General features: G+C 31.3%; 1 protein-coding gene across 1 annotated transcript; it reads right to left on the reverse strand.

Moving 5' to 3' along the window:
* Positions 1-316: 316 nt before the first annotated feature.
* On the reverse strand, positions 317-17992 carry LOC123654983 (myrosinase 1-like). Its single transcript, XM_045590834.1, has 10 exons — positions 17928-17992; positions 17066-17199; positions 14624-14792; positions 12763-13033; positions 12116-12251; positions 5778-5875; positions 5036-5167; positions 4191-4364; positions 1514-1758; positions 317-576 (listed from the first exon to the last, which is right to left on the reverse strand). The coding sequence occupies exons 1-10, from the start codon at positions 17978-17980 to the stop codon at positions 420-422; spliced, it is 1569 nt and encodes a 522-aa protein (XP_045446790.1). The 5' UTR covers positions 17981-17992; the 3' UTR covers positions 317-419.
* Positions 17993-23798: the final 5806 nt, after the last annotated feature.

Below are 23798 nucleotides of genomic sequence, written 5' to 3' on the forward strand. Positions count from 1 at the left end.
TACAGCCGTTTGTACTGCAAATTTTCAACACTCGCAAGGAAATCAAAACCTATAGGATCCTTCCCTTGAACAAAGAATCTTGAAATTTAGTACGAAGCAACGTCTTATAGAATAGATAAAAAAAAAAAAATTGCGAATAACATAAAATTTTAGTTATATCATAAAATAAAATATTTTTAATAATATTTGTACGGAACCCTCGATACGCGAGTCCGACTCGCACTTGGCCGGTTTTTATTAAACGATTTTACCAACATAATTTTATACCGATTAAGCCCCACATCCCTTCTTTCTTAATAAGATAAATAAAACAAAATTTAAAATATAACAATTTATTTCTATTACATGCTTATATTTAGAATAAATATTAATTAATAGTTTTATTAACTTACATTACTCAACAACAATGTTTATTCATGTTATAAATCATCATATTTGTAATACGATGGTATTTTTATAAAGTTAAAATTAATTCGTCTTGTGCGCACGATCTCACGGTAATTTAGAGCCGATAGTTTTGGTGTTCTGGTCTTATCTGGGCTCTCGAAATCTACGTGGAAGAGACCAAATTTAACTCTGAAAGAAAGATATAAATATATGGTTATATACTGTATTATTAGATTTCATTTTTAATTTAAAAAGAAAATAATAGTAAAGTTAAACTATTATTATACAATACATAGCATTGGCATGGCGTGGAATATGACAGTCGCGGGTTCCATTCATGCTCATGACAATCAGTTCTACTGGCCATACAATTTTCCAACTAACGACCGGGTGTTTATGCAGTACATACTTCTGTGTAATCGAGTACAAATATACAATTGGGTTATTTTCAGAGAGACGATGCGTTAGCGCAGCGTTCACAGACCTCACAGCGGTCACTGACCTATATGACTGTGCGTTGGCGGTTGTGGGTTCCTTGCACATAACATACATTTTTTATTGGCCATATAGATCTTTGCAGTGATCTGGGTGTCTGTGTTCTAAATCCTAGTGGAAGCCGTTGAATGTGAGGCATTTATTTATTTATCTTTTTTTTTTTGTATAAATGGCAAAGATTGAGTTCGTGAGTCACGTTTGTCTAGTAATTATTCCATACATATACGTAATACTGTAAGATATAAATTTACCCGATAATATTTTATTTGAACTGAAGATATTTATCTTCTATCAATTTTTTATAATATTTTATTATAAATTAAGACAAATGACAATGGGTCTTACGTGTGAAATTTGGCTTCTAAAGTAAGTTGTGTAATAAATAATAATTACGTGTTTCGTTTTATACTGTATTATTACAGAGGACACTTTACACACTTAATAGTCCCCAATAATATGACATCTATATATCGAGCATCGAAAACACACACACACACACACACACACACATAGAATTACAAACACCCAGACCATGACAAATAACTGCCTGGCGTATACAAATGTTTATCATGAGCAGTAATCAAAATCGTGAGGTTCCGAGGTAGTTTCATAAAATAATAGCAGCACTTACTTGTATCCGTCACCCCATTCAAAATCATCCATAAGTGTCCATGCAAAATAGCCAGCAATATTACAACCATCTTCGTGCATTGCTAACAACATCTGGTACATATATTTGTTGTAATATGATACTCGGACGTAGTCTGTGAGCCCGCCGAAATCAGATACACCATTTTCAGTTACTACAATTGGTACCTTAGTTCCATAATTTTTCGTTATCCAATTTAGTAATTTCCGGAAGCCTGGAGGATAGAACTAAAACAAAAAATATGCTTTGAAAATCACATGTTATATGAGAATATTATAAAAACTTCCGGTTAATATAGTTCGTAATTTTATTGCTTTGTAAGCTTATTGGTGTCAATAAAATAACAGTTTGTAAAAGGTATATTAGACAACAATTGGCGTTTTTTCCACCGGCGAGTTATTATCTACGTGTTGATATACATATATTTATGTTGATACGTATTGATATTTTACGTCGATATTCTGATATTAATATTTTTATATACGATTTTTGCGCTATGTGTGTTATTTTTATATATTTTTTACACCTTGTCCTACATGGAGAAAGAGGCCTACGACCAGTAGAGGGATATAACAGGCTGAAGCGTCAAGCGTTATATTTTTCTGGCCGTTTATTTATTCTGAATAGACAAATTTGCTTTATAGCTGTAATAACTTACGCTATTTAGATTGGTTGCACATTTAATGTCTTGTAGGAGGTTAAATAAGCTTGTAGTGCTTACCTACATACTCGTATTCATTGCGTACCGTTTGATATACAATACATACTCCTAGATATGTAGGTACTTAGGTAGTAACTATATGTATAATGAAAGTTAATATTTCTTATAGAATTATTGTGATAAATATATTGTCGTGGATTATAAATCAACCCATAATGAGTATTATTAGTGTTTACGACCTAACCTCCAATTTCCCCAGGAGCTTTGGTCACTTAACTCACCACAGAAAGACAACACTGCTTGAAAGAAGTATTATTATCTGTGATCTTCTATAAGTTCGAGGTACTTCGCCTGTCGGACTGCCCCAGATTTTAAGTAGGATATTTCCTACTGCGTCCTGTATCAGTTAAAATTAACATGCTTAAACAGGGCAGTAACCGGGATATTTTATGACGCCGGAAGGAGCAAAGCACCCTATGCAATATAACTGGAAGTCCCATGATGTATCATCCGTATGAATATTTATGGTTGCTGTACTAGCAATAGTCGTAGCTATAGAACGTTGTCTTACGGCCAATTTTGTCAGTCGATAATGAAACTTAAAGAGAAGAAGTAATTAAAATCGGTTACTTTATATCAAGATCGATTGTAAACAAACAGATAAAGTTGATTATATGCCTGATAAATAAAGTTGTTTCTATCAATGAGCAAATGACAATAAATATAAATGCCAGTATTAATATTCTTCTTTGATTGATAATTTGATTGCGTTGGCGCAACGACGTTTGTGCAGTCATTGTGGGTCTCTCCACCGTGCCTCGGAGAGCACGTAAGTCATCGGTCCCAGTTGTTATTATGTACATCTAATAGCGATCGTTACTTATATTAGGGAATATATCTGCCAACCCGCATTGAAACAGCTTGGTGGATTAAGATCTGATCCTTCTTCTACATGGGGAAAGAGGCCTATGCCCAGCAGTTGGATATTACAGGTTGAAGCCTAATATTCTTCTTCGTTAATGTATTTTTTTATGTACATATTTTTTACATGTGCGTTTGTATGTAGTTGTTTATATAAATAAATAAAATTAATACAAATCCATGACATGATTTTAACCTTGATTATACATAATTATATATTACAGAAGATCAGAGCTACTGCTCGCATGTAGCCTTCTTTTCCTGTAATAAGTACGCTTGTTTGCCAACCTAGTAAAAAAAGCGACAGGCTACATAACATTAAGCTATTTCACATCAGGGAAAACTATAGTATAAAAGGCAAGACCCACACATGTCAGCGCGAGTAAATAAGGACATCAAACGTATAACTCGCTTACGATTTGTTAAATATTTTATGATCGAAACGTCAAAACGTGTAAATAGATTCATATGGCTTTTACCTTTATTGATTTAGACAACAAACTATCGTTTTCTAAGTTACTTGACGATAAAATGTACCTACCAACTGATTTACGTTACATTTGCTAATTTATAACATACTACCTCACCGCGCAAACGTTGTTTTGCCATATATGTTATAATAAATCCACTTAACAACACCCCCCCACCCTTATAACTTAGGAGTATGAAAAATAGATGTTGGCCGATTCTCAGTCCTACCCGATGTGCACACAAAATTTCATAAAAATCGGTCCAGCTGTTTCAGAGGAGTATTGTAACTAACATTGTGACACGAGAATTTTATAAGTAAGGTGTAATATAGAAGTACCCACTAATTTTAAACGTAACTCCTTCATCGATTTGTACAATAAGCACTTGTTAAGCAGTTATATTGTATGAAATTTCATTGTCAAAATATGCGATAAAAATTCGATGAATTTTTAATTTAATTTTAATTTTATTATAAACATACTTGTACATTATGGTAAGCTATTATATTGTCTACTTTTAGATTACAAACTTCCACACACTAAAAAAATTCTCTGAACGGTCACGCAAGAAGGGTACAAAATATAATTATACGTATTAAAAACATACCGATAACCACCCGGCTCCTGGAATAGGCCAATCGGGATGTTGCTCTATCTTAACACCTGTATCATGGTCTGCAGAGGGAATTTTCCAAGTAGGTTCCATTTCAGAAGGGGACATTATGTATGTCGTGTAATGATTCAGACCAAAGAAATCGGACGAACCGCGTAGCATGGCGACCTGAAAAACACATTATAAAAATTATTTTATTCGAATGACTAAATAACTATTGTATATCAAACCTAATGCAATACGCAATCAACAATTTGTAACGCATGAAGAAAAACTTATTCATTACGTTTGTGATTTATTCCTACACAGGAACAGGGGAAGCTGATCATGGAATTTTAGGCGATATATTGAAAAAGAAATTATAACTTGTTTGAAAAGTTCGGAAGGGATTTTAACCCAAATTCATCAAACTTTAATAAAAAATAGTGATGGCCTAGTGGTCGAAATTTGACTATAATTAATTAATCTGTAATCTATTTTCAATTTGACCACAGACTAACAATAAACAAAAGAGTATATATGCGCGTGTATGTGAAATACTTGGAAGTGTTTGTAATGTTTTTTTATTTATTGATTTCATGTATTTTTGTGCATAATTAAAAAAAAATTAGTATTTTGTACTTCTTCTCTGTATAAGCGATAAGTGTGCGAAATTTCATACTCTCCCGTCAGCGCAATGTTCGTAAACATACATATTCTAATATTTGTTGTTTTTTGTGATACCTGGACGCTATTAAACAGTTCAGTAGTTAAATAAAATGTAACTAAATATAAGTATATATCAGTGAATTAATAATATCTAACAGTCAAGTTAGTAGAAGTAGAAGTAATTTACTTACTTCTTTAGGTGTAAAATACGGTAAACGTGATCTTGGATATCCTTGACGTTCGCTCTTCTTATCGATTATTTCGCGAACCATTTTCGGGTAATCACCTTCTTCTGAATAAATTGGATGGGCAAATAACCCTAACTGCAATTACAAAAAAAAAAAAAAAACTTATTCTATACTTCTAAGAAAAATGAAAGAGTTGATTTTTTGGTTGTTTGAAAAACTAAAAACTTAGAACCGACGTTAAAAATTCTTCCACCAATGTAATGCTACGTTATTACTATGTGACATAGGCTATATTTAAACGGAGGAAAACTCAAAAAAAAAAACGAGCTGCGAGGCTGCTGGCGGAAGACTAGTGACTAAATAAATCGCTTTAGCCTTTAGTATTCCAATGTTGGGCATACGAAAAGGATCCGAGCTTAATCCACCACGCTTTTCCAATGCGGGTCGGCGCCATAAATAAATATAGCCAACACGTCGTCAAATTTAATCCACCACGCTGCTCCAATGTGGGTTGGCGGATATATTCCCTACTATGAGTAACAGAAACCCACAAGAACTGCACAAACACCCAGACCATGGCAACATGTGTATGGCCAATGTGTTTGTCATGTGCGGGGATCGAACCCGCAACCGCAAGCGCAACAGCCGCAAACTAGTGCTGTGACCGCTGCGCCAACGCGTCGTCAACTAAATAAATGGTCAAAGTAATTTTCAACTAGATATTTTCTTTAAATGTTATACTTACACGCATTTGCAAATAACGTTCTGCGGCCTCCCGGTCTTCTTTTTTATTGCTGTCTTTTGGTTCCGCATAAAACGCATCTAAAGTTACTCCTATTTTACCTGCGTATAAATAAATAAAAACACAATTAATGGTGTAATTATATGATACGAGAATAGTAAGTGCATTAAATTAAAAAATTTTAGCAAAAAGCTAGGTTCGAATATAAAAATTACTGTTTTATTGTTAAAAGATAATTGTTTTGGCTCGCAAACGAAATAAAAGCGACTTCACTTATATCAACGTAATACGACGCAGTCCATAATTAGGTAGTCAGTAAAACAGTCAACTGAATACGAGTTATTAGGGATAATTCAAAAAGTGCACGCTAGATCTCGATCAAATTTAAATGGAATTACGTGAAAAGCACCAGCTTTCGATAAAAAAAGCATCCTCAAAATCAGTACAAAAAACAAAATACGGTCGAATTCAAAAAACTCCTATTTTTTAAGTCTGTTAAAATAATAGCAGTGACAATTCTAGTCATAAAAACTAAATAACGCCAGCTTTCCCATGATAAAATAGGATTAATAGGTTATATAACGTGAATATCACATGTACAGTACGCAATATTGACGGTTAAACTTCAGCTGGAGGAGCGCGCATGATTACATAATAGTGGTACGATATGCACTATGGTTTGTGACATATACAATGGTTATGTAATTTCCAAGAAAAGACGTTAATATTTTCCTTTACCGCATTTAAGAATAATCTCTAATATACAGGGTGGCCGATCACTTGACGTCATAAAAAAAAATTTAGGTCCGGTATGTTGTGGGGTATCCGAATCACCCCCATGTATGTTACGCGATTTTTTATAGTTTAGGAGTTATGAATTTTTTTCGATTTTATGAGAAATTTCGACTTGACCATCTTAAAAAATTTCTAAAAAAAAAAAGAAAAATTTTTTTTAGAGTTTTATTTTTTGCAACTGAATTCGCATAAGTTGTACTTTTATGCATAAAATAATCAGCTTCGTAGCTTTGATGAAAGTTATGAAAATGTTGGTCTAAAGTCAAAAATATACGTTCCGTGAATTAGGACTTAAATTTTCAACTTTAAATTAAAAATCTAAACAGGTGACCTTATGATTTCTTAGTTAGTCTTAAAAATGCGCCAGACTCTCAGCTTTCATAATAATAATAAAAAAGCCGTACTTAATATGGAAAATTTGGCTAAAATCGGTCTTCAAAGACAGCAAGGTGGAGAATTCTTAAAATTAGCCTATTGATTAAAAAAAGTTTTTTATCATTCCTAAGGCTAATTAATGATTAGAAAATGCTGGAAACCTATTGTGTTGGTTGGATAAGAAAAGTTTTAGGCTTTTAAGTAAGAACAAGATCATAATGTTAAAATCATTTAATATTTTTTAAATTTATAATAAATGTTCAACGTGGCCATCTTCAGCAGCAATGAAATAACGAATGGTGACACAAGTAGCAGTAAACACAATGTGACCACAACTGAGATCAGTAACTAACGAACTAGCTTTGATCGGTTGCGATCGGCCTCTTATGCCACCGAGAGTGAGGGAGATAGCAATATAGTTTCTTATCCTTTCAGCCCATTGTTATTGCGGGTAAAATTTGCCGTTTTTTACGACGGTATAGAATGTGTATTGTTTCTGGAGGTGGCCACGTTGAAAATTTATTATAAATTTTAAAAATATTAAAATATTTTAACATTATGATCTTGTTCTTACTTAAAAGCCTAAAACTTTTCTTATCCAACCAACACAATAGGTTTCCAGCATTTTCTAATCATTAATTAGCCTTAGGAATGATAAAAAACTTTTTTTAATCAATAGGCTAATTTTAAGAATTCTCCACCTTGCTGTCTTTGAAGACCGATTTTAGCCAAATTTTCCATATTAAGTACGGATTTTTTATTATTATTATGAAAGCTGAGAGTCTGGCGCATTTTTAAGACTAACTAAGAAATCATAAGGTCACCTGTTTAGATTTTTAATTTAAAGTTGAAAATTTAAGTCCTAATTCACGGAACGTATATTTTTGACTTTAGACCAACATTTTCATAACTTTCATCAAAGCTACGAAGCTGATTATTTTATGCATAAAAGTACAACTTATGCGAATTCAGTTGCAAAAAATAAAACTCTAAAAAAAATTTTTCTTTTTTTTTTAGAAATTTTTTAAGATGGTCAAGTCGAAATTTCTCATAAAATCGAAAAAAATTCATAACTCCTAAACTATAAAAAATCGCGTAACATACATGGGGGTGATTCGGATACCCCACAACATACCGGACCTAAATTTTTTTTTATGACGTCAAGTGATCGGCCACCCTGTATATAAAAGCGAAAGGTCACTCACTCATCACGAAATCTCCGAAACTATAACACCTACAAACTTGAAATTTGGCAGGTAGGTTCCTTATAAGACGTAGGCATCCGCTAAGAACGGATTTTACGAAACTCGACCCCTAAGGGGGTAAAACGGGGGTTGGAAGTTTGTATGAAAGTCCTATGTTTTTGAAGTAAGAGACTTGAAATTTAAAATATACGCTCTTTAGATGGTGAGAAGGTGTAGAAATAATGTATTTTTAGAAATCAACTCCTTTTTGGGGTTAAAACGGGGGATGGTAGGTTGACTCCCACATCACAAAATCTCTGAAACTATAACAGCTATAAACTTGAAATTTGGCTGGTAGGTTTCTTATAGAGCGTAAACATTTGCTGAGAACGGATTTTACAAAATTCGACCCCTAAGGGGTTAAAACGGGGGTTGGAAGTTTGAATGAAACTCCTATGTTTTTGAAGTAAGAGACTTGAAATTTAAAATATATGCTCTATAGATGATGAAAAGGTGTTCAAATAATGTATCTTTAGAAATCAACTCCCTTTTCGGGTTAAAACGGGGGATGGTGGGTTGACTCACTCATCACGAAATCTCCAAAACTATAACACCCACAAACTTGAAATTCGGCAAGTAGGTTCCTTATAGAGCGTAGACATCCGCTAAGAAGGAATTTTACGAAACTCGACCCCTAAGGGGGTAAAACAGGGGTTGGAAGTTTGTATGAAAGTCTTATATTTTTGAAGTAAGAGACTTGAAATTTAAAATGTATGCTCTATAAATGATGAAAAGGTGTCCAAATAATGTATCTTTAGAAATCAACTCCCTTTTGGGGTTAAAAAGGGGGATGGTAGGTTGACTCACTCATCACGAAATCTCCGAAACTATAACACCTAAAAAACTTGAAATTTGGCAGATAGGCTCTTTATAGGTCGCAAACATCCGCCAAGAATGGATTTTACGAAATTAAACCCCTAAGGGGATAAAACGGGGGTTGGAAGTTTGTATGAAAGTCCTATGTTTTTGAAGTAAGAGAGCTGAAATTTAAAATGTATGCTCTATAGATGGTGAGGAGGTGTCCAAATAATACATCGTAATCTATATATATATAAAAGAGAAAGGTCACTGACTCACTCATCACGAGAACCCAAAAACAGCTGGAAGATCCATCCATCTAGGATGGATAAAGATGAAATTTGGCAGGGAGGTCGATTATAGTTAGTAGATAATAGTAGTAGAGTAGAGAGATTTAGCGATATTCCACCGCTAAGGGGGTTTAATTGGGGTTGATAGTTTGTATGAAACATATACAGCCTGAAAATAAAACTAAAAATGTGGTGTATAGAGAGGTTTTATAAAAACAAGTATTAAATTATACTAAATTGTGCCTTTTAAAAAGTTACTCAATGTGATAAGCATTTAAAGTGACTGAAATAAAAAAAAATGCGTTAAACATCTTAATAGTAATGCATATCTTCATAACCACGCGGATGTAGTCGCGGGCAACAGTTAGTGTATTATAAAACAAAGTCCCCAAAAGTCGATGTGATCGATTCCTCAAAATCTACTGAACGGATTTTCATGCGGTTCAAGAGGAAGGTTTACGAAACGGCTAAGCCGATTATAATGAGAGTTTAACTGGAAGTGTGCCGGGAAAATTTTGTGACACACTGATTTCAACGCGGGCGAAGCCGCGGGCACAGCTAGTATTATATATAAAATTCTCGTGTCGCGGTGTTTGTAGTTAAACTCCTCTAAACGGCTTGACCGATTCTCATGAAATTTTGTGTGCATATTGGGTAAGTCTTAGAATCGAACAACATCTAATTTTTATCCCCCTAAATGTTAAGGGTAGTCCACCCCTATTTTTTTTTAATTTTCAGATAATTTATTCATTCTTTATTTTATTATGATTTGGCGTTGAAAAATATATACAACCCTAAATTTTCACCTTTCTACCACCAACCCCTATTTTAATAGCGTTCAGCGTCAAGATAACGTTTGCTGAGTCAGCTAGTAAAAATCATAGATATAGTAAAAAAAGTAGATAATGCGCGGCCTTTGTTGTTAGTGAAGCCACAAAACTCGGCTCCTTCAAGTAAATACACGCGCTCACGCACACATATGCATCAAACTACGCTCATTTTCGTTAGTATGTCACGAGGCTTCATACAGTAACTTTGCTTATAAAATGCCGTCTTGTGTGATTAAATGGTGCAAAAACAATACCAAAGTAAACAAAAAATCTGAAGGAATATCGTTTCACACGTAAGTACATATAAAACTTTAAATTTATTGTTATTCCAAAATAATATTGAGGTTATTCGGAACTTATAATTTCAATGTCACGAAATGACGTACCACGGGAGTGTTGTCAGTAGTTCTTTTTTTCAATACCCCAAAATGTAGGTAACTAAATTGTACGCAATCAGAAAAATAATGAAGTAAAAAGTAGACATAGTTATTGTTTTTTTTTTCTCGTGTTATTTTTGATGTTACATAAATTGAAAATAAAAAAATCAAAATATATTTATGAATTATTAACTCGTTTGTTTTATGTTTTAACTTTTTACAATTTTTGAGTAAACTAGGTACCCATATTTTACTATCAAATTTCATGGTTTTAGGTTTCCAACGAATATTTTAATAAGAGGTGAATGGGTAGCGGCTGTAAGACTGAGAAAATGACCACGATTATGCTGGCCATGCGCATAAAGTCAATTTAATACGATTAGTGATTGAAAAATATTTGAACATAAGACTACATCATATTACTAGCCCGACTAGCCCGTTGGCGCAGTTTGTAGTGACCCTGCTTTCTGCTCCGAGGGTTGTGGGTTCGATTCCCACCCCGAGTCTGGGTGTAATATAAATATTTATTTATATATTTATATATGTATTATTTATAAGTATGTTTATCGAAAAAAAAAATATGTAGCTATATACCAGTCGGCTGTAACCTATAACACAAGCATTAAGTTGCTTACTTTAGGAACAGACGACCGTGTGTGTATTGTGTAAATATTTATTATTATTATTTATTATTATATTAGTAAAATGCAAACAATGACGATGACTCTGAGTTCTAAGCGACAAAAATTTAAAAAACTTATACAACATAAAGGATTCTAGGTTTAAGAAAAATAGTTAAAAAAAAAACCGACTGCAAACTGAAAAGAGATAAACAGAGGGGATAGGAAGTATCCATTCATACGATTATCTTACGAATATATTTTTTTATTATTCTACCGATTTTTTGTTTTATTTTTAGTAAATTTATTTAAAACTATAAACAGGTTTTTATTTTCACATACCCATTTTACCTATATTAAATTAATTGTTTAATAAAAAATTTAGGGACTTTTTTTAAAAGGTGTCAACACTTCACTCACTCACACATCTTTAAAAAAGTGGCTTCAGTTTTCTGTTCTAGGTGCGTTATCTACCTTTTTTTACTTGATCTATGGTAAAAATATAAAATTACACTCGTGTAATAATATTTTTCCTTGTTCTATGATAAAAATAGCAGCAATCGTTAGCAAAAGAAATCTAGAAGATCTGTTTAAAAAAAAAATGTGGTGTCATGGGACACCAGGTAGAAACGAAGTTCCTTCGGATAGTATAGAAGCAACACAATTTGAATAAAAAAAATGTTGAATTTTATATATATTTTCTAGTTCTTGATTCTTTTTTTAATTTTGTTAATTGGTTTTTAATTAAGTACATAAAAGTTAAATACTTTTTTATTTGGAAATTTAGTATTTTAGAAAATAAAAAATACCGTAAAATAAAATAAATCAAACAAAATAATAATAATAATAATAATAATTCAAACTATTAGTGAAATAAAAAAACGATAGTATCACATTTTTTTCAGTTCGGTCGCCCAGCCAAATGTCAAGCCTGCCGTAAGGAACTTCGTCCCAACTATTGTTTACGGATGTTACTTTATCGTTTTTAGTTAGGAAATGTTCTTAATAATACCTTTTTGCTTCGGCCGAAACTCTTTATCATATAAGTGATAAACACGTGCGTGTCCCAACAGCATGTAGTGTGAACACAAATAAACACCAATTCCGTGAGATTGTAACACAGGCACGAAATAATCGCCACCATATGACTGTCAAAACAAATTGTAAAGTATATTTAAGCATGCAAATTATACAAATCAGTTTAAAAAAATAACTTACATTAGAAAAAAATGATAATGGCCGAAAACAAAAACTGCGTTTTTGTTGTTCCAGTAACAATACAATCTGTAGCATTTTAATCAAGTTTACAAATGTATGTAATCAAGCTTTTAACATCAATTTTGATTTTATCGTATTAAATGTCTATATATTAATTGATAATAAAAACATAATTACCTCCCTCATGTATCAAAGAATGATGTTTTAGTGCCAAAAAATTGTTCTTATTATCGTCATTTTTACTAACGAGAAATTGAATTATAAGTTTGAAATAAACGTTGTGTCGATATTTCTTCCAGTCATTGGATTATGTAACTCACGGGTAAATATAAACGAATCAAGTCTAATTCAAAGCAAAACAAAGTCTTGTTTTCAAATAAAAATAAAAATTAATAAAATTATATTTATTAATGGTTTCTTTATAACAAACGTTAAACTTACGTTGAAACAATGCTGATGCAGTTCATTCATAGTTGTCCACGTCTTGACAATATCGCCGAACAACGTAAAAGCTATTCTTGCGTAATCTTCAAAATAATCTATTACTTTTGGATTTGTCCACCCGCCTAAATCCATTAGAGCTGTAGGTAAATCCCAGTGGAAAAGTGTGACAACGGGAGTGATTTTTGCTTTTAACATCTCTTCGAAGAACCTGCGATAGTATCTTACACCGGCTTTGTTTATGTAGTTGTCAGTTCCGTTAGGCAACAATCTGTTATGAATAAATACATTGTTAATGTAATAGTAATTACGACAATTCACTCGTTTTACTTACAATAAATTTATTAACCCGGAGTCCATATTCGTTATCCATATTTTAATGTGTATTGCGGATTCAGCTAGTTTTAATATATAAATTCATAAAATATTACAGTATCAGGTTATAAGGAATGAGGGAAAATGTAAAATATATATAAATCTGTGCTACTATGAAAATTATAGCGATAACAGTAGTTGCTGATATATTTTAAACGATATAGTAATGGTGTTGCGACATTTAGTATATTAGAGTTTAAAATAATGCACTAAAACTACATTTTTAATACTGTTTTCTAATTAATACCTAAGATCAATCTTTGTTAGGGAGAAAATTAGAAAAGATTTTACCACCATTTTTAACCGACTTCCAAAAAAGGAGGAGGTTCTCAATTCGACTGTATTTTTTTTTTTTTTTTTTTTTTTTTTTTATGTATGTTACATCAGAACTTTTGACCGCGTAGACCGATTTTGACAAATTTTGTTTTAATCGAAAGGTGGTGTGTGCCAATTGGTCCCATTTAAATTTATTTGAGATCTAACAACTACTTTTCGAGTTATATCTAATAATGCGTTTTTACTTGACGCTTTTTTCGTCGACCTACGTTGTATTATACCGCATAACTTTCTACTGGATACACCGATTTTGATAATTATTTTTTTGTTGGAAAGGGAATATCCTTAGTTTGGTACCATGATAAGGAAACCAGGATCTGATGATGGGATCCCAGATAAATCGAGGGAAACTCTCGAAAATCCGCAATAACTTTTTACTGGGTGTACTGATTTTAATAATTTTTAGTTTAATCGAAAGCTGATGTTTATCATGTGGTCACATATAAATTTTATTGAGATCTGATAACTACTTTTTGAGTAATCTTTGATAACGCGTAGTTGCTTGACTATTTTTTCGTCGATCTACGTTGTATTACTTTTCGATGTAATTGAAGTCGGTTTTTTTTCGTTTGCGAGCAAACACAATTATTTAAATCTGTAATGAAAACATTGTTCGTAATATAATATTCGTTTTAAAATTTCAATTTCATTTTAGCCTAAATGCCGCAATGAATATTTAAATAGGGGATGAATGCTCAAATATCTTATTTAAAGATATTACTATGCTGGTAGAGTAGCCAGGAAAAGCAAGTTACATTTACAAATTCAAGAAGTCCTGCACCGTAAATAGAAAAAAAAAGCTGTACACTCCATTGTGTACCTTAAAAGCGGAAACCATTGTATTCAATGTTACACAAAATGTCGCAGTGACCTGGTTTTAGTTCTGGATAGATTTTATACTTTGCGTATTATTTTTGGTAAAATTGTATGTGTATGGTATTGGCAATTTACTATTCAATTTTATTAATTAATCATAAAACGTTAAATATCTTTATTTACATAATTATATAGACTTCATTAAATATTTATGATTGCAGTTTTATTTAATGATATATACAGAACAAATGACTCTGTTGTTGATTAATGTTTAGATATTATTATTAAGAGATATGATGTAATTGAAATTATTGATAAGCTTGTTAATCGTTACCTTGTCCATGACAATGATATCCTGTAATATTTGACTCCTAGACTTTTAATTATTGTTATGTCTTGTTTATATTTGTGATAAGAATCGGCAGCGACGTCACCGTTGGAGTGGTCTAGTGTATAATTCGGATGTTTATGCAAATAGGTGTCCCATATACTTTCACCTTTTCCTGTAACAATGTGAATTATTAGAAACCCTGGATCTATGGAACTTACGGGACAGGAAAGGAATGAAACAAAGTGTTAATTTTAGTCGACTTATTTTAAAAAATAGTCTAAAAATCAGTATTTTTTTTCTATTTACAAAAATATAACAAAATCGGGAGGTTCAATAAAGGAACAAAATTATGGCACTTTTAAAGTCAGCTTATTTAATGTTTATTACATTTTGATTGATACATTTATGTAGTGTAGAACTCTTACCACGTTCAATTTTAATTTCGCCGTGGCCAGTTAAGTTTAAATGACCTCAAAGTTACACAAGTCTCAGGATCTTAATATGCAAAGTTTTAGCTCAGCAGACCTAATAGTTTTCGACGTTTGGTTAAAACTTATCATAAGTAGAAACTAACTTGAATGTTTTTAATTACTATTTTAACAAATTAAGGCGATTCCACTTTGAAAATTGCACAAATTAGTAATAGATACAATTTTTTATATTATATTAATTACTTAATTTACTTTAAAAGTATGACATGCAAAGACGATTTCTATACAGATGTATATAAATATATAGCAGAAAATTGTTAATAATAATAAAAAAAGCATAAATAATTTTTCTATCTTATCGTAACGTAGACTGTTTTTAAGAATAGACATTCTGTAAAATAAGCATATCCTGCTAGGACAAACGAGGAAAACAATAAGTGTTTTTATTTATTTTTTGCTAAGAATGTCGTTATCCAATCTAAGAGCATAAATCAGTATGAAATCCGTTTACGTCTCTTTTAGAGATTGCTTTCTTTTTTCACATTCTCAAAAACAAATTATCAATAAAGTTTTCTAGTAATATATTACTTATTATTAAATATAAAAAAATGCAGTGACAAAAACCTAACTTATCAACTATCTAGAGAGAGTTCTATTAAACAATTTTAGACTTTGGAGACTGAATATGAATAGTTTTAAGTGAATGAGTTACTGAGTAAGTAAGACAGTAAGTAGCTACTTGCTCGATTTAATGAAAAAAGATTTATACAGATTAAAAAAACAAATAAATTATCTTTAATTATACCTAGTTATATTACCGTGTTATCATTATAACAACGTGATCAGTAATTGTAGAAATTCCTGTATTATTTAACAAGTATCTGTACTCAGACAGATCTTGTTATTCGCTAATACCAGCCCTTGTACGAGTAATAGATTATATTATATGTCTGAATTAATTTCAGTGAGGATTTCATTTCCATTCAGGTATTTGATACTGTTAGGGTTTTGATAGATAAATTTTAACGATGTAATGGTACTAGTTCTTATAAAACAGGTTACTCTAAAGCAGAATTATTTCGATTTTAATCTGAGTTTGTATTAAGATTAGTCTTTGTCAGATTACTAAGCTTATATAAATTCTTAAATCGATTGTAATTTTTCCGTAAAGTTAAGAAATACGGTTAGAAATTACCATTTTTTATTTCGTATATACACGAATATTCTTCACGTAAGTTTTCGTTGAGATTTTTTTTTTTTGATTTGGTATATTTATGATCTTATTCAGCGATTATTACTAAGAATAAAAAAGAATTATATCTGTTATATTATTCACGTATATATTTAAAAATGTCTTTCTGATGTACTCTATGTGAGTATCTTATCTAACTTAATAATAGCCTACGCAAGTATAGAAAATGTTATTTTCTGGTCTGCAAACTATGAATATACAAAATTGATTGTGTTGATTGTATGTTGATACTTTGTACAACAAAACAAAAAACACCGAAGACGCTGCGTCTTCGGCCTGTGTATTTCAAAGCCAGCAGTTGGATGGTTATTCCGCCATCGGTTGCCTTTTTAAGTTCCGAGGTGGTAGTGGAACTGTGTTACCCCTTAGTCGCCTCTTACGATACCCACGGGAAGATAGGGGGTAGCTATATTCTTTACTGCCATAACCACACAGCTAACAATGACATTCGAAAAAACAAATCTTGTTCTTGGAAACCTTATCAAAGTTTCTCATACATCGCGTCACTATCACTATTATGACGAATTTAACGGCACCGTAATTATGTATTAAAATTCGTCATACCTATGTACATCCTACATCTTGTGAAACAGGTTAATTTGCATAAATACACAAATCCAAAATGAAAAAGAATATGTGTCACTATAAACAGTAAGAAAAAAATGGCATAAAAATGTTATGCAAATTTATATACGAATATATTATGCTAGCATTGTTGTTTGAAATTAAACTTCCGTAAATCTAATTAAGTAAATCACTTACCATCTTCGTTCCAAGCACCTTCTACTTGATATGCAGCCGTTGCGACTCCAAACATAAAATTGTCTGGAAACGTGTAGTTGCTCAACCCATTACCGTTTACTAACGTGTTCACTCCTCTTGTTAAACACAAAAGGCTGAAATGAAGTCACAAAGATATTTATTTTAAATGAAACGAGTCCCAATAATTTTGTGGGACTTAAAATGCAGCATTAAAGTTAGGTGAGATATAAATCCTTAATAAAAATTTATTAATGATAATCTTAATCGAATGTTGCGTCTCATTATAGAACTAACGAATCCTTTATTAATTTCACTTTTATTATTAAGAATACTTGCTTGTTTATTTAACCAGTCTTATTACAACGCTTGATAACGTGTGATAAAGCGTGACAATAATCTGTCTTTATAATTCGGAAAACCTTACTTATTATCTAATAAGTGAGTAAAATCAAAGTAACTCTTCATACCGTCTATCATTAAAATTGTGTCACGGATTAAAGTATCACTACAAAATAGTTTGCGTGGTAAAATGAAAATTGACAAGATTAACAGCTAGCACAATAGACTTGTGAGATAAAAGCGATTAGTTTAGTTTGTAATAACGACATATAAACTAAACATTGACACACGCGTACACTATCGCTTTAGTGATAATACGTATGTATACACAACCAATATCACAAGTATACACAACCAATATCACAATATTTTAAAAGCTAATAAAAATTACAAATTTAGAAATATATTATTATTTAATATATAAAATTAAATAAGACACGTTTTTATCAAAACAAATATAGCTTCGATATGATACGGCACTGTATTAATAATTTATTTTTAAGATTAATAAAATATCTTCCACCTGAAGCACACTAGAATAACGGCTATATGGGCGACTCTACTCGGGCTCTGCATTTTGATAACTAAAATAAGATCAAGCGCTGTCAATAAGAGAACTTTATAGTAACCTTTACCGCGGAACAACCTTCTACTTAGGGTTTCCCATTATGATATATCACACACGCGGTGCGATATACTTCCTAATCAGAAAACATTTGATTTACGATTATATGAAATATATTGTTACTTCCTTCCTGTCTTACGCCGGAGTCATTGTTGTTGGTACAATCAAGGAATTTCGTAAAATCTATTTCATGAATAAACAAAAAGTAAAATTGACGACATTATTATTTTAATAAATAATGCTATGTTTATATTTGCTAAAATATCTACAATTTCAAGAAAAAATCCATATAAAATTCTATTAAACCTATATAAAGTTTTAGGCGAAATAATTATATTTTTCCGGTCTGAGTAGCTATAGTAGACTTGTAAATCAAACCTTGATACAATATATAATTTGCAAATAAGAATTATGAAAGCTATAGTATCTAAAAAAATTAAAACCTATTACAAAAATGATTACCATGCGCCCTTTTATAATTGTACCAATATATGATCAGGTTAAATAAATATTACTGCTTGAACAATTTCATAACGGTGAACATCAACATGTCATCGGGCGTACCTACCAAACTCGTAGTGCGTCTTAAGTTGAATTAAAAGTATCGAAAAGAAAAAGTTGAAGAAGAAAGAAGAAAAAGTTGTTTCATTAAATGAGTAAAATGCGCGTAAACATTCGAAAACAATATATAAAAGTATCGAGTTAGAATAATCTTTATGGCAAACAACTACTACAATATCAAATACCAAAATTAATAAACGACCTACCGTCTTCACTAAAAATTAAATCACAAAAACGAATATAAAATATAAATTAAAGCAATTTTTCCTATCGTTAATAAAAATAAACTTTAAATAATATCGACCCAATGTTAAATCACTCCGTGTCCGTGCTACTGCCACTACATTATTTTGTGATTAATTGATTTGTAAAACTTGGAGGGTATTATGTAAAAATGTTGATCGTATTGTTGTTATATGCTATTGAATTATTTTTGATATTGTGAGCGTTCGGTGTCAAATGCCGGTGTGCGAATATATCAATAATGATTTTTGTCACATCATTAATGATAATGTTTTTAGTTAGGATTCTTTGTATTTAAAAAATTATAATAATAAAAAGTTGCTATTATTAAGTAGTCAATAATTAAATATTATGCTTGGTATTTCTCTACGTGACAGAGTCCAGAATGATAAAATCCGTAGACGAATGAAGGTTACCGACCTCTCTCAAAATCTGCAAGCTGAAGTGGCAATGGACAGCTCATATTGCACAAACAATCGATGAATGATGGGGAAGGAAGGTTCTCGAATGGCGACAACGTTGCGGCCGTCCTCTACCAAGGGGGCTGGACCTTAAGTAGACAGCGGGTAGCGGCAGGATTCAGAGGGCCAGAAGGAGTGGCGACAATTAGTGGAGGCCTGTGTCCAGCAGGGACTACTAACAGTATGATAAATTAAGTTGTGTTTATACTGTATACCTTATATAGGTAAGCTATATGTTAGCAACATTTGCGATTTATTATTCGTGTCAAGTATTTTTTAAACATACATAATTTGTATGAATCTCAATTTTATCAAGCATTCAACTTTTGAAATTAAAATTTTAAACAAACATAGCAGGAAAAATATTGTCAAAAATCACAAGGAGTGGAACTAGAGAAACACTACAACTTTGCATAAAATTACAGCAAAACTCGCACTGACTAGCCAAAACAGCACTGTGTTGACATCGGGGCTTAGGTACAGACTTATGATGGTATTGATGTTGCAGGCGCCCATATGCTATGATAATTGCCTACTATCAGGGATTATATGCTTATTTCCCACCAAAGCGATTTAAAAAAAAATATCCTTTTTCATTTAGTGTAGTACCTAAGATACTTACACTACTACTTTTAAGATTTTTTTAAATAAAAATAATTGATTCGGCCCGGCAGAAGTTTCTAATAGATATTATTTTTATTTTTTAAGAGTGTGTGTGATATGTAAACGATTTCCATACCAAAGTAGTTTTACATCTCAAATTTTGTTTGATCCTAATAAAAAATTCACCCCTAGGAACTATAAAATAAATATAAAATGATTACCCTCAGTGATATACCTGCAACCTTTCCTTATTTTTAACCTTTAACTACCGTCATCTATTTTTTGTCACGTAGTTAGTTACCGACATGCGGTCACAGACCGCTATATTGTTATATTAATATAATTAATAAAATTGTTAATAAAACATTGTTTTTAATGTGATTGTGTATAAATAACTATAATGCATTCTTATTAAGGCATAAAGGAATATAAATATACCAAATATATGAATCATCATTTAGTTGAATTTTAAAACATCAAAAACTTTGAGAACTTGTTTTGCTGCCGTAAATTTTGAGACTTGTGATCAATAATAGTTAATTTACAAGTAAAAATTTACAATCAAATAACAAAAATATGGTTTTACCTATAATAAGGGGTTGAATAAACTTAAGGAAAAAAATAGCACACATGTTTAAAAGAAACTTGACAATGAGTAAACATTATACACAATCAGCGTATATGTGTTTTTTAGTAATCATCCTGATGGGATGATTTTCTTTTCAATTTTAAAAGACAAAAGACAAAAGTTTATATTTGTTGTATTAGTGAAATTTTAAATTCTTCCTGTAACCCAGCACGAAGGTCTGACATATAAAATATGTTATTACCTATATTTTAAAGTAAAATCTTTTTTTTGTCGAGAATTGTCCAGGATATGACTTTATTGTAGATATTCAAACATAAAACAAATTATCAAATTATAACTACAATTCAAAAAAGCTAAGTAACCGTATGCTTACAAAGATCGCTGTTCAACTTCAAACCCCAATTATTCGCGTAAACTATACGCTATTTCACAACTACAACCCTTAACGAAGTAGGTGCTAGTGAACTCGAAGGTATTGAGAGTCGAAGGACGTAGGGACACCGGGAGCAGATTAATCTATTAGGTTCGAAGACCACAGCGGTCTGTGTGACCGCACGATGATAGTTAAAGGTTAAACTATAGATAGTTGTTTAAAAATATTTTTAAGCAGTTACATCCGCCAGGATATATAACGCGTTGTAAAATGTTCTACTAAATTATAGTCTACATCTGCATGCCACGGAAGCTTTACTGCTGCTTCCGCTGTGAGTGCGGATAAAAATTGCTCAGTGAGTAATTTTTAGTTTTATCTAAGAATCTAAATGACTTTTAGATAACCAATAAATAGCATAGACGTGTCATCAATATTTATGCATAACGAATTGTATTTAGTTTATATTGCACTAGTCACAAAATACATAATTGTTTGCTCGCGAACGAAAAAAAAACTGCCTTCAAATTATATACCTACAAGTAATAAAACGAGAAGTCAAATTATTAGAGATAACTCATAAATAACTCGTCACAATTGGTACTAAATGAAGCAGCATTTTTCGATTGAAAAAATAATCACTAAAATCGGTATATCCAGTAAAAATATATGATGCAACACAAACTTAATTGAATTCTCAAGTTCAACTGAAATCGAAATTAGCATGCATTAAATATAACGTATAAATAATAAATTATATACTTAAAAAGATATTCCCTTTAAAATACTTGATAATAGCAGCAACTGAGGTTGGGCACAGCATATAATCAGGAGCAGTCCGACTGGAGAAGAATATATATATATATATATATATATATATATATATATATATATAATACCTCGACCTCGTAAATAGAAGATCACAGCTAAATAATACTGCTTTCAAGCAGTGTTGTGTTCCTGTGGTGGTGAGTAAGGTGACCAGAGTAGAGATTGGTGGTAGGGTCGGCAACGATCTTGCGATGCTTCTGGTGTTGCAGGAGTCAATAGGTTACGGTAATTACTTACCATCTTAAAGGTAAGCCGTACGCTTGTTGCCGATCTAGTATTAAAAAAAAAAATGAAAGCAAAAGCAATTTTAAAAATTTCAAAAATATTCAGTATAAGTATGGTCATGGTTACTAATAATATTTTAATTTACTCGGTATTTACCATGTTAATCATAATAAGCTCCACAATAAGAAGCTAAGAGTATTGCTGACAATAAAACTTAAGATTACTTATTTTCTGATACATATTTATATTTTATTAATATTGTTTTCAAGGTCCTAACCGATTAAAAAACGGATTGTGTTTATATCTTTAGATTGTAAATTGGACGTTTTTTAATTTTATTGAGAATAGGGGACACTGACTTTTGAACTTTAAATGGACTTATTACATATATCAGTTAAACAAATGCAGTTTCAAGTTCCGGTTTCGCAATCCAATAATAATAAGCTAACATTCTTTTGACGACGTAAACTGAAGTTGTTTTTTTTTTGTTTGAGAACAAACACATTTCTTAAGATCATCATATTTAATAGAGATGTATAAGATGCTAAACTGAACTACAATGATGAAAGTAAGAAAAGTAGGTATATTTTATAATAAGGTACTTTGAATAACGAATAAATTTCATTTTTAATAACACTAAAGTTTCATTTTTGTATAATATTAATTTTACAGGCCATAAATTACTTTAGCACAAAAGTCAACGAAATACACAGGGATTACGCGTGCTTCTAGTTACAGAGACCTTGTGGCAAGCAACGGCACTTTACATTTGTTATTTATTTTAAATGATAAATTTATCGAAGAGATAAGTTACGAATTATTAGGGAATTGAAGTTATGCGTGATGTCGTGTAATATTTTGTATAAATTTTTAATTAAGAGTTGACAAGATCATTGTGTATCGTGAGATACTAATAAAAAATATGGTGTACGTGTAATGTCGTGAGTCTTGAAATAAAATTGCGGTTCCGCTTCCGCCGCGGATACGGAACAGAAAACCAACATTACGTGAGTTCTCACTATAAATATTGCTGAAGACAATTATTTTAGGGCTATGGATTCTACTCTAGATTTGGCTATACTCGTTACATAGTTTAGACTAAAGAAAGAATTTTAAAGTATTTCGTCCTGAAACAGCATACCTTAAATAAAATAAAATTTCAAGTGGAAGTTTGCCAATTTAAACATTTTTCTTTTATTGATAAAAGTTGAATAAATATTCTATAATACTCAATAATTTGTGTCAGACAAATATTTCACATAACGCTACGACTAACAAAAATCATGAAAAGTATTTTGTAATAGGGCATAAATAACCTAATGGCGGTAAGGGTGTTTGTTTGTGACACTCCCCTATAGAATGTGAATAAATCAAACAGAGGCGGTAAGGTAATGATTTATGGTAACTCTTTTCATGGATTTTTACTGAGATTTATGAAATAAACAACGGTAACTGAGTCATACGAAATTTCAATATAAAGTTTTAATACATCTTTGGTTAACGTACACAACGCTAGAGAAATAACAACGAGATATCTTTAAAACATTATAACTTGAGATTGAAAAATTATATATGTACGTGGTATACTGAAGGACTGAATATTTAAATATAAACTGGATAAAAGGATTATTATCTTTATTAATATTAATAAAAGAAAAAAGCTTTATCGGTATTTTTGGTTTTTTAATTTCAATAGTCACAGATATTAGTAGGTAATACTCCAAATATCTTATGACCCTCAGTAAACAGAAAATAACTGAAATTTTTAGGAGATGTATTTATTATATTTTATAGGTTAATTGCAGAGGATCGAAATTACAATAGGGTCAAATTTAAAAGTAGCGGCGGGCATAGTTTATTATTCAATAAATACATCTAGTGAAGAT

This window comes from Melitaea cinxia, chromosome 7 (genome assembly GCF_905220565.1).
Source record: "Melitaea cinxia chromosome 7, ilMelCinx1.1, whole genome shotgun sequence".
NCBI lineage: Eukaryota > Metazoa > Arthropoda > Insecta > Lepidoptera > Nymphalidae > Melitaea > Melitaea cinxia.